Below are 14,926 nucleotides of genomic sequence, written 5' to 3'. Positions count from 1 at the left end.
ACTTCTAGAATTAACTTTGGCTCCCAGTTAAGGCACAGCTCATCAAATCTATAAATACTGCTAGAAAGTGTGAAAAATAAGAGGACTTCCCCCCACCAAAAAAAGCTCAGATATTTTCAAATAATTAAATTTACATTTAACCTCAGAACTATTTTTTTGATTATAAATTTCTGTCATTAAATTCCACTTGGTTGCCAGTCTGGTCATTTACACCATCAGCATTTTCATAACCTGGCTGTTGCATTTGCAGGTGAAGGAAAATGGTTCAGAAATATTGATTATTATCGCTTGGATGGCTCAACCACAGCTCAGTCCAGAAAGAAATGGGCTGAGGAGTTTAATGATGAAACTAATGTGAGGTGAGATCTTATCTGAGAGATACATGCTTTATTTTCCCCTTTTTCTTCCTTTTGTTTCCTAATCATTATTACTTTTATCAGCTTAATGACCTCAGGACCAGGCAGATGGTGATCAGAAGTCACACAGAACCTGCAGGAATGTGTTACTGACTTCAGGTCAATCCCATTGTACTCAGCAGAGTTTCCTTGCTATTTTCATTGTCCTTTAGATTGGAACCAATTTAAATCAGAGGCAGTGTTTTTATTGCAAGCACTTAAAGGATACAAGGACCTAGGAAGGCTCTGCAGTCCCTGGGCCACTCAGGAGCAAATTAATTCTTTCAGCTGCCTCCAGAATTGGCTCCCAGCCCTCCTCTGCTCCTCCAAAATTGGACTTTCAAGTCTGATTTAGAGAGAGAGGTACAGACTTGTCTTTGAATGAAGTTAAGGAGCTTCACCTTCCTAGATTTGTTTAAAAAATAAAATATGTAATCATGGTGCAGTCATTTATAATGTGCAGGGGAAAAAAGTTAAATTAAGAAGTGAACTAGCCCAGTGTTAATACTTTGCCCAGTGTTAATACTTTAAAATAGTTTATTCTCTCAGATGTCTGTCAAGAGCTGGTTCCAAGGTGAACCAGAGTGAGATTTTTCTGAATCTCAAAAAACCCAAATATATCAAAGAGACAGGGTCACTGGAGAATTACCCTGAAAGTTTGCAGGCCAGGAGAGAGTTTCTATGGCATGGAATCTGCCTGTTTAAAATTAGGGTTTCATTTGATATAACTAATTTCATTACAGCTTGAAAATGCAAACCCCAAAGTTTTTTCTTCCCCACCAGTTTTTAACAGCTCATTTGCAAAAGGCCTTGATGTGTATTTTTGGGAGTGTATGTTTTGCTAAAAGTGTTGTTCTTGTAAAATCTGCATCTGTTTTCTGCTTAATACATTATTTTAATGAAGTTTCAGAGTTATTTCAGTGTATGAACAACAGTTATTTTCCAAAATACTCAAATTTTGCAACTGTTCTCTGTTCCAGAGGCCGCCTGTTTATCATATCCACTAAAGCAGGTTCCCTGGGAATAAACCTGGTGGCTGCTAACAGAGTCATCATCTTTGATGCCTCCTGGAACCCCTCCTATGACATCCAGAGCATCTTCAGGGTGTATCGCTTTGGGCAGAACAAGCCTGTCTTTGTCTACAGATTTTTGGCTCAGGTACTTTTCTGGCTGCACTTGCTGGCTCTGCCATCCTGCAGTCAAATCTGGGAGCTGGGACTGGGGGGACTGTGCCTGTTTGGGCTGTGTTGGGGTCTGGAGTGACCCAGATTGATCCAGTCATATTCCAGCTCTGAGCTGGAGCAGGGTTTGGCCACTGAAGCAGCTCGTGAAGGAAAGAGTGGTCAAATAAATGTCACATTATTTCCTGTGATGTAGCTGCAGGCACAACTTCCCAGGGATATTTCCTGAGAATCACAGCAAGCAACCTCAGAGAAAGAGAAAACAATTCTTATCTCTGTTCTCTGCTCCTGTTGTTTTGCACATGTGGAATGTGTTAGGAAAATTATTTACCTGAAGGGAGTTCTTAATTCAATTCTAGTGATGGTTGTTGATATTAATTGGCCTGTTCTGTCCAAGCTGTGTCATGTCTGTCAGAGACAGCCGTGGGTTTCTCAGTAGTATTCCTTTAGTATCTCTTTAGTAGAGTATCTCTTTAATAATAGTATAATGTAATATAGTTTAAAGCAATTGTGCAGCATCCTAAGTCAAATGCCAATAATTCCCTATATCAGGAGCTCCCCACATTGGATACTGTGAAGTCCCCCTTGTCTGACACTTCATTAACCCAAATTCTGGAATTCCACCAGTGATCATCACGCCCAGACCAGACTCAGAACAGGAGTCTCAGCCTTTTTAATCTGCACACCACTAAGAACTCTGAATGGAGCAGTCCCTGCAGAGGATGGTGGTGGTGTTGGTAGGGCATAGCCCTGCTCAGGGCAGCTCCTTCTGCAGACTCTGATGGTCCAACTGCAGTGAAACCACATGGATAGAAGTGAATTTTTGTAAAAAGGCATCCAGTCTTCCTTGAAAACTCATAGCACACTCTGCAGATGTTCAAGATGGGTAATAACTTGGGTGGACACTGATCTGTGCTTTATGTAAGGCCATTGTTTCTGTTAGGAAGTGCCTCTTCAGCTTCTGCTTCCTCAGGTGTGACAGAGGAGCCTGGAGCCCTTTCCCAGGAGCACTTAACCCTTGATCCAGTCACTCTTTCCATCCCAGATCCTTGTCTGGGACGTGTTACTGTCACAAATGAGGTTTTTCTTCAGGCTTCAGTTTATTTTTGTAGTTTTCTCTGTGCACTTTTGAACTGTTGATATCCTTTTTAAATTATGCTGTTCAGAACAGGCTGTGCTGTTCTCGTCCTTCTCAGTCATCTTTTTTTTTCAGAAAATAAGTAATTTTCCTTTTTTTCATCAAAGATCTAATTTTTTTGTACACAGCTGTGGTGAATTAGGCTTGACTGCCTCCCTTCCCCTCTCCTCTCCACCACAGTGATATGGTATCTGTTTTCCTTTTCACAGGCTGCTCAAAGCAGCAAAATAAGGTACATGCTGTGAAAATTGCCATTTTTTGGTCAAAATCCTGCTTTGGGGAATTGAAGCAAACTGGATCTCTTAAAAACACCACTAAAAGACCAATTTTCTTCCTCTAGTCAACAGCTAGATGACATCTGTGCCATGCACAATTCCTGCTGGGAGGGAAGGAGGTTTTTCCTTGTATTGCTCAGCAAACAAACGGCTGCAAAGTGGCGGAAGCACAGAAAGAAGGCAGAGAGAGCTGCTGGGTGGGTGGTTGGGCTGTTTTCCACCTGTGAGTGTTGCTGTGGGTGAGCAGTGGGTGTTGTGTGTTCAGGGAACCATGGAGGACAAGATCTACGACCGGCAGGTGACGAAGCAGTCGCTGTCCTTCAGGGTGGTGGACCAGCAGCAGGTGGAGCGGCACTTCACCATGAACGAGCTCACCGAGCTCTACACCTTTGAGCCAGACCTGCTGGATGACCCCAACTCGGAGAAGAAGAAGAAGAGGGACACCCCCATGCTGCCAAAAGTGAGTGCTGGCCCTCAGCAGGAATTCTGTGCTGGAAAAACCACCTGGCTCTGTTCCAATGTGCTGCAGGTTTGTGGTGTGGAGCAGCGCTGGCTGCTTGGAGTGGAGGTGAAGAGCAGGAAACACAATCACATCCATAATTAACAAACAAAGCCTTAATGAGCTGGCTGAGGAGTTTCCTCTCAGTGTAGTTGACATTATGAGAGAAAGATACTCATTAAAAGACCCAACTTTTAAGTCAGAACAAAGAAAGACACTTTTTCACACATTTTGAATGAATAGAAGTTTTACTGCATGAAACTGTGGAAAATTCAAATTGGCATCTGAGTGGGTGCTGGTGAGCCCCAGCACAACCTCAGTTTGTGAGAACACATCTGTGAGGTGGCACTGGAGGTAAGAGTCATCTTAATCCATGTTTCCCTTTTCCAGGACTTTTTGGATTTTAGTTCCCTGTTTAACTTCCTTTCCTAGAGATAAGGTAGAGATAAGAGTTGCACTTAGGTAAGAATAAACTTGAGGGGAAAGAATAACTGGTTCCATTATTTTATTCTTGTTCAACTGGTTTCATTATTTTATTCTTTTTCTCCAAGTCAGTTTGTATTTAAGATTAGGCTGTGGGTTTATGTTTCATTTAGCCTCTGTGTTTGTGGGCTGCTGAAGACCAATTCATCCTTTAGCTGTTGTGGGATTCTCTGCTTCTTGAACACATCAGGGAGTGGCCAGTAGTTCATGAACTGGATAAATTTCTGTGGTTTGGTCACTCTGCAGTGTCTGGGCATTATATTATATAATTAATAGTAATTTATCTTTTCTTTACATTCTTAATTAATGCTTTGTGCATTTGTGCCTCCACAGAGCCAATGCAGCACCATTTGCTGATGCTATTTCTTATTTTAAAAAATGCAAAAATAACCCAAAAACTTGTGAAGCAACTGAATCTGTTAACTTGAAACATTGATCAATCCAATGCAATAATTCTATTTTGAAGGTTTCTGGTTTTCTATTACAAAATGAATCAGTTAATGAATGTGTTTATAAACTCAAAACTCTCTCCATCACTCAGTTTTATGTATTGAGTTCCATATTAATGCCATCATCAGTGTAAGGTTTGTGCAAGTCAAGTTGAATATGAGCTTTTAACCATTTCCTGCCTGTAAATAGAGCAAATCTGGGGACTGGACTTATTTTTGTGTTGTCTCCTGGTATTTTGTCTTCTTGAAGATGTGCATCTCAGTACATGCTGTGTGCAAATTTCAAATTCCTTTTTGTTTGATGGCTGAAAAGGCTGTAAATAAACAAGCCAATTCATCTGTGCAAGGTTCCTCAGCCATGATCTCTGTTAACTATTCCTTCTTTCAGTGTGATTTTAGCAAAGCTGCATGATTCAGCTTGGTTAACAATCTCCTTAACAATTAATTTAACAACACACAGCATTTTTTTTAGGTTGATTAAAAATGTGTTGATAGGAACACATTTTATTGTAACATCAAGCAATTACACAGCATTTAGAGACAAGAATTCTCTTTAAGGTCCTGTAACGTGAGGGCTGGGTAAAAATACCACATTTTGTGCTTTTACATTGTTTCAGAGTGCAAGGGGAGAGCAGAGCCCTCAGAGCATGGGGACAAGGAGGTTTGAAAATGCTCCTTTTAGAAGTGCCCCTTTCTGGGAGGGAATTGTGAGCGAGAATTAGGGGAAATGTGTTCCATCTTTTCTCCAACCATCTGAGCACAAATGTGGAAAAACCTGTGGGGATAATTGGTTTTCTTCTCAGAAACCTGCCTGGCTCCAGGGCATCCCCCAGTGGGAAGGGTCTGCAGGAATCCTGAGCCAGGATTCCTGTGGGATGAGGAGGAATAATTCAGAGCTGAGTGCTGGGGTGCTTCTGACTCCTTTTGAACTTCCTGGATGGAAGAAAAAACCCAAATATTTAATTCTTGTGTTTTAAATGGGATGGGAGAACTCATTCTGTATTGTTTTAAAAGTCTGCAAGTGAAGAAACAAATCCTGCTTGGTTTTAAACTAGATCCTTGAGAATTTTGGCTTCACAACATCCAGCTTTGAGTCCAAGGGCAGTTTTCTTGGAAAGTGCTGGTAAGGGGGGAGAAGGTATTGGATGCTTTTATTTGCTACACAAATGACAGTGCAGATGTGCAGTCTGTTGTTTTCCTGGAAGATTATTCAAATTTCATGGCCAGTTTGAATTGGAGCAGCAGTTTTCTGCCCTCTGTGGTCTAACAAGACCTTGGGGTGTGGAGATTCTCAGGGAAGAAATGCCTGTGGTGCTCCAGCCCTCAGAAAGAGCTTCTGGTCTTCAGCTCTGCAGATCCTTGGGGTTAGCAGAATATCTGTAATGCCAGTGTGGTTCACATCAGTTATTTACTCTTCATTCCCATTGTTTGATTTCATTCATTCCCTATCCCTGCCCAGCTGGAAAAGGCTGCTTTGGAATTTCAGCCCAAAAAAGGCTGAATGATCACTTGGTCACCTTTGCTGTACTGAAGTATAGAAATAAGGATATATTTCTGTAACTATAGAGAAATAAGGACATGATAATTTCCAGAACAGCTCAGTACAGTCCCTGAGCTGGACAAAGGCAGGCTTGGGGCACTGGGTGTCCCTCAGAACTGGCCCTGCTCTTGCAGCCCTGCCATGGGCTCACTCCCCATTCCTCATGCAGGGAATTAGACTTGAAGGCACTTTTTTATTGATGTGAAATGAAGGCTTGGCTCAGCTGAGGTCATGTAATGCAGATTGGAAGAGCAGATTACAGTCCCAGTTCAGGTTCAGTGGATGTGGGTATCAGTGGGACAGACACATGTGCTTTACTGTGCTTCCATACTCAGGGACAGCTTTGTGAATTTGGATCTCAGGATTAGAAGAATTTGCTTCTTATTTAATTTTTTTTTTATTTTTAGCTTTAGTAGTAAATATTCAGCTGGTTGAGAAAAACCTGTGAATTACAACATAAATTGCATTCCTTCATGGAAGTTTTCCTTTCTAATACAGTGATCTCTCTGTAGCATTTACTTCCCATCAGGACTTTAAAAAGACAAATTTTTTTTTTAATTCAAACCCCTTTTTCAGTCTCTCTTCATATTTTCATTCATCACCAGGATTTCATCCTAAAGCTTACAAACCAATTGATAATCACTATTCTATCAACAAGCTAAACAAATGTAAAGAAATAATTATTCTGATGGATTATTATGTGTAAGGTGGATTTATTATTTTTTTTCTTGTAAGATTGAACTAAATGCATCCCTGTTTTCAAGCTCTCATCATTGAAGTCAACACAAAATAAAGTTTAGGCAAAGAAAAGCGAAGCCCCAGTTGGATGTAAATTAAAGCACATTTGGAGGGCTGTGCAGGCTGAGGGAGGCTGGGTTAAATTCCAGGGCTGTTTGCAGCCCTGCTGTTCCCAGGGCAGTTCCTGCACCTCCAGGAGCCTCCTCAGCCACCTCCTCTGGGCTTTGTGTCTCCCCCATCCCTGGGGAGGCAGCTCCCAGCCCCCCAGAGCCCCCCATGCTCTGCTCCCTGTGCCCTGCAGGGTGCAAACCCCACCCGGGATATTTGGGAGGAGCTGGTGATGAGGACATTCACACCCAACAGAAGGGTGGGACAGAGAGCAGCTCATTGATAATTGGTTAATGTAATTAACAGTTCAAGCACACAGAAACAAACAGCTGTGACAGAACCCCTGGTCAGGACTTCCACACTCAGTTCCCAGAGTGGCTGCAAAAATCTGTTTGTTTGTGGGGCCTTTTTTCAGTCATTGTTCAGCTGAGATTATAAAATGCTGGGGTGGGGTGGGCTGGATTCCAGCTTGTGCAAACCCTGGCACAGTGAGGGCAGGACCTGGAGGGGCTCAGATTCCTCCTGGACTGTAATTCCCTCTCAGGAGTGGTTCAGTGATGCTTTCACATCAGCAATTTTAGCCTGAGCTCTGAGGTGTGTTGGAGCTTCCTTAATTCATGATGCTCGTCAGGCACACAAGTCCTGTAAAGATCCCTGTGCAAGAATGGCCTGGGGAGAGGAGCTCCTGAGGTGCAGCAGGAGCACTTCTTCACAGTCCTGAAGGGATCTTCATCTTCTGCAGCATCTCCTTGCCTGTCAGGCAAAAAGGTTTGACTAAAAAGCATTGGAGATGTGGGACCCAAAGTAGTGCTCAGTGTTTGAAAGCTGTGGAGCTGCTGTTTCTGTATAATAAATGCAGATGTGCTGATGGGTCCTGTCTGTTGTCCAGCCTCAGCAAAGGAGCAGCCACTGAGAACATTCCATTCCTTTTAGGTGCATTTATTGTTGTGGAGTCTGAGTGCATTCCTGTGGTTTATTAAGTGACTGCACTGTCATCTCTGCAACTGATTGTTAATCCATTGCTCTCCCTCGGAGGAAATTTGTACTTTTAAATGATTTCCAAGTTTTATTGTGCTGTGCAGTGCTGATAGCTGCTGTGTGTGGAATGGGGAGGGAGCAGGAGGGGGGACCCAGGGCAGAGCTGCTGAGTGACTCCTCCTTCACCCCCTGCTTTGAACAGGACACCATCCTGGCAGAGCTGCTCCAGATCAACAAGGAGTACATCGTTGGGTACCACGAGCACGATTCACTCCTGGACCATAAGGAGGAGGAGGAACTCACTGAAGAAGAGAGGAAGGCAGCCTGGGCAGAATATGAAGCAGAAAAGAAGGTAAAGCTGTTCAATTGGGTTTATGTATATGAAAATAACCTTTCCAGGTTTAGAGTGCCAATAACCTTTTCAGTTTGTCTTTGGATAATTAAATATTGTTATAGACCAAGAAATAGGTATGTAAAGCAAATATTGACATCGGAGAAATGGAGACACTGTGTCTTTCTTCTCCTTCTGGTTCTTTCTATGTGTTTGCTTTGCTGCTTTAATTACAAGTTACTTTTACACCTGCATTTTTTTTTTCTAATTTATGTTAAAGCTCAGCTGATGTCCTGTGTAACCCCTCTTTTCCCATATCAGGTGTCCCTGTCAGGGGCTCTGTGTGACAGTGTTACCTTCCTTAGCTAAGACACACTTTCACATATAAACCAGTACTTGATAATACAACAGAAATCTGTGAAATTGCAATGAGGTGGAACCCTGTTCCCATTTTGTTGCCCTGTGCCCTGTTATTGTATCAGATCCAGTTGATGGTGATTTATCCCCACTAACTGGGTGTGTGAGGTGCTCCAAAGCTCTTTGTGTTGCTAAAACTAAAGCTGTGCCTTCACCCTTGGCAGGGTCATAAGGGAAGTTAATGGGATACCACCAAGGTTGAAATTCTCAGTCAGATTTGTTGTTGTTACCCCAAATTACCTTTTGAATTTCAGTGGGCCAGGCACCCTCAAAAACCTTCCACTAAAAGTAGAAAAAGTGGGTATAGAAATTGCCACTGACCACCTTGAGTGAACTGATGAAAAGGTTTGAGGAGTGAAAAGAAATAGGGACATAAAGATTAAAATCTGAAGTTGCCCTGTGAGAAATCCAAATGGGCAATGAGCTTCACATTCCTGAATAAATTGTGCATTTTACTTCTTCAGAATTTCATTTCAGACTGGTCAAACTCTGCATTAAGTAGTGGGTTTTCAATATAAACAATTACCTTAGAGTACTGATAAGCCGTGGTCATTTCTGTATCAAATACTGACAGAGATTGTTCAGGACTGGAACTTGGATTCCTCTGTGACTGAAATGGGGTTCTGAGCTGAGCTTTGGAAGCCTCCATGGTCCATGTGCAGGGCCTGTGGCTGTCTGCAGGGCTGCTTTGGCTGTGTGGTTCTTGCAGAGTTACCAGAGTTGGTGAGCAGTGCACTCTGTGTTTTCCAGGGCATGACCATGCGTTTCAACATGCCCACAGGGACCAACACAATGCCCACAAATTTCAGCTCTCAGACATATATTCCTTACAATCTGGGTGCTCTGTCAGCAATGAGTAACCAACAGCTGGAGGTAAGGAGCACTGCATGCCTGTGTTGCTGCAGGGCTTTTCTCTCACAAGTTGTGCATAATGTCAGTCAAAATATTTTTATATTTTTGGATGTTTGGGGATGGGGGGGGGGGGGGGGGTTGCATGTAGCCTTATTGAAGTTTACCTTGCATATATATAAACCTATACCTGGGCAGATTGTCAGGATTCTGGAGCATCACCTGCATTCTTTGCAGACTTTAATTACCACGTTTGAAATTGTAACATCTTCAAGTCTGTACGGTAGAAAATTTACCTGGGTTTTTACCATTCTCATGTTGGTCTGAAAACCTGTGGGTACAGAAATAGGTTTTTACAAATGCTGTGTACAAATCATAAGGTTTATACATGTTGTTCAACTGCTCTGTGCTAAAATTCAAATAGGTGGCAGCTTAGACTCATTGACTTGTGCAAATTGGGAGCAGAGAGGTAATTGAAGTCTAGGTATGTACAAGAGAGAGATGAAGAAGGCTGGGGAAGAAATGTGTTTGTTGTTTCTGTGCTTTATAACTGATGTTGTGGTGTTTTCTCAGGACCTCATTAATCAAGGAAGAGAGAAGGTAGTGGAAGCAACCAACAGTGTGGCTGCAGCAAGGATCCAGCCCCTTGAAGACATCATTTCAGCCATAGTGAGTGCAGTGGATAACCCCGGGCTTAGATCAGGAGTGGAAAACATTAAACATTATCAAAGATACTGCTACAGCAAATGGCCATCCAGCTAATGAATTGCATTTTTAATGAGCATCATTTCCAGTTGGGAGTGACCTTTATCCCAGCAGTAACCCTTGGTGGTGTGTGGCTGGCACAGAGCCTTACAGGAGTGGCAGTTTAAATCCATAAGTATTTGCCATGCTCTGAAAATGCTGGTTTTTCTAGAAATCAGAATTGCAATTACAGGCAAGTAGCTGTTGTATTTTGTGGACTGCTAATTGCCAGTCAGAAGAACTAATAATTCCTGGTTCTGGTTCTGGTGAAGCAGTTCTGCACTCACTGGAAGTTGGGCTATTTAACTCTCGGTGCGGCTGTGAATGTGACCTAGGGCCTCAGTTACTGTCAGGTTTTTGTTCAAACCACCAGTGCCAAGAAGGTTTTGGGTTTTTTGCTTTCCAGTGGAAAGAAAACTTAACCCTGACGGAGAGCCAGGTGCAGGCCCTGGCCCTGAACAGGCAGGCGAGCCAGGAGCTGGATGTGAAGCGCCGAGAAGCCATTTACAACGACGTCCTCGGGAAACAGCAGATGGTAAAATATCCTCCATTTATTTATCTTCTGTCAGAGTTTGAATGAGGATCTTGTGTGTGTTCATTCCTGAGCTACCAGTGTATGTTCAGGCACATAAATATCCCTCACAGAGTGGTCAGCAGTGCGCTGGAGTTCATTGCTTGGCCTCAGTGAGGGAGAGGCTGATGAAAAAGCCACTCGCCAGGTTCTGGAGCTGAAGGGCTTTGCTGCGAGGTCATGAGGCGTAAAGAGAAATCTGATTCCCAGAGCTCAGCCAGCCACTTAGGAAACACATCTTAGAAAGTCTTGGTAGTGTTGTTTTAGCTTAGAATTACTTTGCAGAATCTGCAAGTTGCCCAGATGATGTCAGAGGGAAGAGTTTTTCTCTCAGGCAAACAAACACTGACAGTCCTCAGGCGGGACTTTCAAAGGGAAGATGGATGGTACCTGACAAATGATGATGTAACTTATACCTGGGAATAATTTCACAGTAGAGTACATGTTGCCATGGCAACTCAGCTAAATGCTGCCTGCAACACAATAGCCAAGTCTTCAGGAGAACTGAGCCCTAAATGCTGTTACTAAATGGTTTCTCCAGTAATGGGCTGCTGAATGCCATCACATTAGGGATGGTGATAACAATGGGGCTTTTTCCCCCAGCCATGCTGTCCCTAACAAATTGATTTCAGCTCTGAACCTGATCCTGGGAGCAGGGGGACGGGTGGTGCACTCAGGCAGCTCTGCTTTCCCTCCGCAGCTGATCGGGTGTGTCCAGAGGATCCTGATGAACAGGCGGCTCCAGCACCAGTACAACCAGCAGCAGCAGCAGCAGATGTCCTACCAGCAAGCAGCCATGGGCCACCTCATGATGCCAAAGCCTCCAAATTTAATCATGAATCCTTCCAGCTACCCAGCCATAGATGTCAGAGGAATGTATCAGTCAGTGTCTGGTGGGATGCAGCCACCACCCCTACAACGAGCACCACCCCCAATGAGAGGCAAAAATCCAGGGCCTTCCCAAGGGAAATCAATGTGATTTTGCACTAAAAGCCTAAAGGATTGTTAAAATCAGAGAAAGAACTTTTATTTTTTTAGGAATCAATGGCCTAACAGAACTCAACTGTAAAAAAAAAAAAAAAAAATTAAAAAGAATAGTTTGGTTGCTCCCCTTAAATACCATGTTCCATATTAGTGTTTCAGCTTTGTTTAAATAGGTCACGATGTTTTCCCTGTTGTCAGTGATGTTGCCTAGAATCTTCTTACATATGTTGAGTACAGGAGATAACAAGTTGTTTTCAGTGAAAACAAGTCCTCCCGTTACAGTAGCATCTCCACAGGTTTCCTGTCTAAACTCCTACGCTTGCTTTTCGTGGCTGCAAAGCTTTGGGAAGCTTAGGAAGGACTGCAGGTCTGTAAGTTCAGTCTGACATATGTGAATTGAAAACAGCTGAGTTCTTGATTAGAGTTGATTCCTCAAATTATGGAATACTTTTCTGCTTACCCATTTCTTTCTATTAGTGGGAACGTTGTAACAGAAATAGTCTAGTTTCCTTCACGGGTCATCTGTGCTGAATGGAACAGGAGCTGAAAATGCTCTCTGAAACAGAACTGAGTGCAATATTTGTAACTACTACTGCTCTGAGACACAGGGAACTGTGCATCCAGCCTTAAACGTGACTGGGCCTTCCCCAGTCTGCTGCCATTTCTTATTTTCAGTTCCATGTGATGGAATAACAGCTGATGGTCTGGGAGTGGGAGATGCTTTTCCTTCACAGGCTGATCCCTCGCTGTGGAGTCCAGCACAAAGCACATTTCTGTAACTCCTTCAGCTGGTGCTACTGTCTCCTCCATTGCCGGCAATGGGGGACGGGCCAACCCAACTCAATTCCTGTCTCTTGGGGGAAGGTGGTGGTGCTGGCCAGGGTCAGGTGGCCTGTCAGAGAACCCCCTTCAGTGTGGCACAGCCACTGCCCATTGGAAATCCATACAGAGAAAGTGCTGTAGCAACTTCTGGAGCTGCCAGAAGCGTGAAACAACTTCACTGGTGGAGATGGGGTTATGCACTCCTCCCCATCCCTTCAGTTGTGTGAGAACATGGGTTAGGACACAAAGAGCTTGATTTTGCTTTTGTTTCTGTTCTGGTTTGGGGTTTTTTTAATGTAGGCCATAGATAAATTTCAGGTTTATTCTATACCATTATCACTCTTTGCCCACACTTGTTTTGCTTGTCAGGTTCTTATTAAATACAAACAGGGCTTTCCTTTGCATAGACTTTGGTTGATTCTTATCTCCCAAAAAAACCCCATTGATCATCTGGGGGCACAAGGAAGTGGCAGGAACATGGAGGTGGTGGTGTGTGGACAGCACAGGGCTCTGGAGACAGATGGAGGCCGTGGCTCCACATTGTGCTGGACTCTTCTGACGCTGGCGTGAACTAAAATCATTTTGGTTTCTGGGAAGTTTCTTGCAAGAGTTTGAGTTCTTGCCCTGAATGGACAAGTTTTGCATCCAGATGTGCAGATGTTCCACGATGTTCTGGTGTGTGACTCACACTTGGTTTGTGACGTGGACAGAGGTTGTTTGGGCTGCTGCAAGCCCAACTGACAAGTTTCTGTCTTGGACTCTTTGATGACAGGATACCACAAAAGACCCTCAGTGTGTTCTAGTGCTCTGCCAGCTCTACAACTAACTCTGATCTGGGGGAGGGAGCAAAGAGAGACATGTTGGCACTAGAAGAGACAAAAGTGAGATGTTGAGACAAACACATGAAGGCAAATGTACTCTGGGTAATAACTGTCACCGATATTCCTATGTGTTGTGAATAAGAGAAGTACCTTCTACCAAACCTGGGAATGTTAAGTGGAGTTTTACAGTAACTCAAAGACTTAAATGTGGAAGTTTTAGGCAACATTGAAAGGCACATTTTATTTCATCCTGGACAAACCTATGGATAACAGAAGACTAATGCACAAGAAGGAATACAAGATAAGCATTGAAGTTAAACCTGGACCACTTTGCTTACGTTTCTCACTTGACATTTTAGCTGCATAACAACGTGCTTTGAGTATAACATCAGGCTTTAACCAGTACTTAAAGACAGAACATACATCAGTAAGATAATAAAAGGCTCATTTTTATATTTGTTTTAGATGTTTTAACTAGATAAAAATGGCTTAAGATGACAAATAAAAATGTTGCTTGTAATACAGTTTTGCCTGCTAAATTATCCACATTTTGTAACCTGTTTATTCCTTTGGATGTAAAGCGTTTTTGCTTAGTATTGTGATATTGTATATGTTTTGTCCCAGTTGTATAGTAATGTTTCAGTCCATCAACCAGCTTTGGCTGCTGAAATCATACAGCTGTGAAGACTTGCCTTTGTTTCTATTAGATGGCTTTTCAGTTCTGTATTAAATATCTTAAGTACTATAGAAAAGGTGTCCCCTCTTCCTATAAGGCTGTTTTGTAATATATATAAGGACTGGAAATGTGTTTTTAAAAAAGAAGAAGCATTCAAGTATGACGATATACTATGTGTTTTCACCATTCAAAGTGCTGTTTTAGTAGTTGAAACTTAAACTATTTAATATCTCATTTAATAAAGTGACCAAAATACATCAACGTGCCTTGTGCTACATTCACAGTCCAGTGTTAACTCCACAGGGATTCAGCCTGGGAATGTGTCTTTGGAGAACTGTGCTGTGAGTTGAAGCTCTTACTGTTTTCTATAATGACTTTAGTGGATATAGACATTGATTTCATTTAGGGAAAATAGCTGTGGTCCAGATTTTCAAATTGCTTTATTAATAGCAGCTTCTGCCAATCTGTCTGTTAAAAATGAAATGAGTTCTCCATTAACCATTCTCATGGTTAAAAGTGAGGTGAAGTTCTGCTTAGTCAAATCAGAATAAGGTGCTGCTGTATTTTAACCTGGTAGTTGTACTTCTCCCTTCCTTAGTTATTAAATCCCACCTGTTGGGCACAACAGCCCCTTTCCTAGGCAAAGGAAAGTGCAATAATTGTGTTTAAAGGTGCCCTCTGCTCGTTCCCTGGCACTGCAGGGCTGCTCAGGGACACAGTCTTGGTAAAGCTGAGGGAGGTGGGAATGGTGTCTGAGGTGAAAATGTTGGAGTTGTGCTCCAAGGGGCCCTGTGGGCAGCGTGTTTTTAAATATCCCTGTGACTTTTAACTTGGCTGAACACTGGTGGAAGGCAGTGGGCAGCTCAGGCTGGATGTGGCTGTCTGTGTTGGGCTGGGAGGTCTCCTGGGACGAGTCCCATGTCCCAA

The 14,926-nt window shown here is 42.9% G+C and overlaps 1 protein-coding gene across 4 annotated transcripts in view; it reads left to right on the top strand.

The window, feature by feature from the left end:
* ATRX (ATRX chromatin remodeler) overlaps positions 1-14,256 on the top strand; it is a 68,024-nt gene extending 53,768 nt beyond the window's left edge. For all 4 annotated transcript variants that reach the window (XM_059859382.1, XM_059859381.1, XM_059859384.1 and 1 more), the window contains 8 exons: positions 251-359; positions 1,376-1,553; positions 3,255-3,449; positions 7,987-8,136; positions 9,283-9,405; positions 9,955-10,050; positions 10,532-10,660; positions 11,397-14,256. In XM_059859382.1, the coding sequence (XP_059715365.1) occupies positions 251-359; positions 1,376-1,553; positions 3,255-3,449; positions 7,987-8,136; positions 9,283-9,405; positions 9,955-10,050; positions 10,532-10,660; positions 11,397-11,675 (1,259 nt within the window). In that variant the 3' untranslated portion in view covers positions 11,676-14,256. The remainder of the gene's footprint in view (positions 1-250; positions 360-1,375; positions 1,554-3,254; positions 3,450-7,986; positions 8,137-9,282; positions 9,406-9,954; positions 10,051-10,531; positions 10,661-11,396) is intronic.
* Positions 14,257-14,926: the final 670 nt, after the last annotated feature.

The sequence above is a fragment of the Haemorhous mexicanus genome, chromosome 14 (assembly GCF_027477595.1).
Source record: "Haemorhous mexicanus isolate bHaeMex1 chromosome 14, bHaeMex1.pri, whole genome shotgun sequence".
In the NCBI taxonomy this organism is placed as follows: domain Eukaryota; kingdom Metazoa; phylum Chordata; class Aves; order Passeriformes; family Fringillidae; genus Haemorhous; species Haemorhous mexicanus.
Note: the sequence above shows the minus strand (reverse complement) of the source record. Positions and strands in the feature narration are given on the sequence as shown.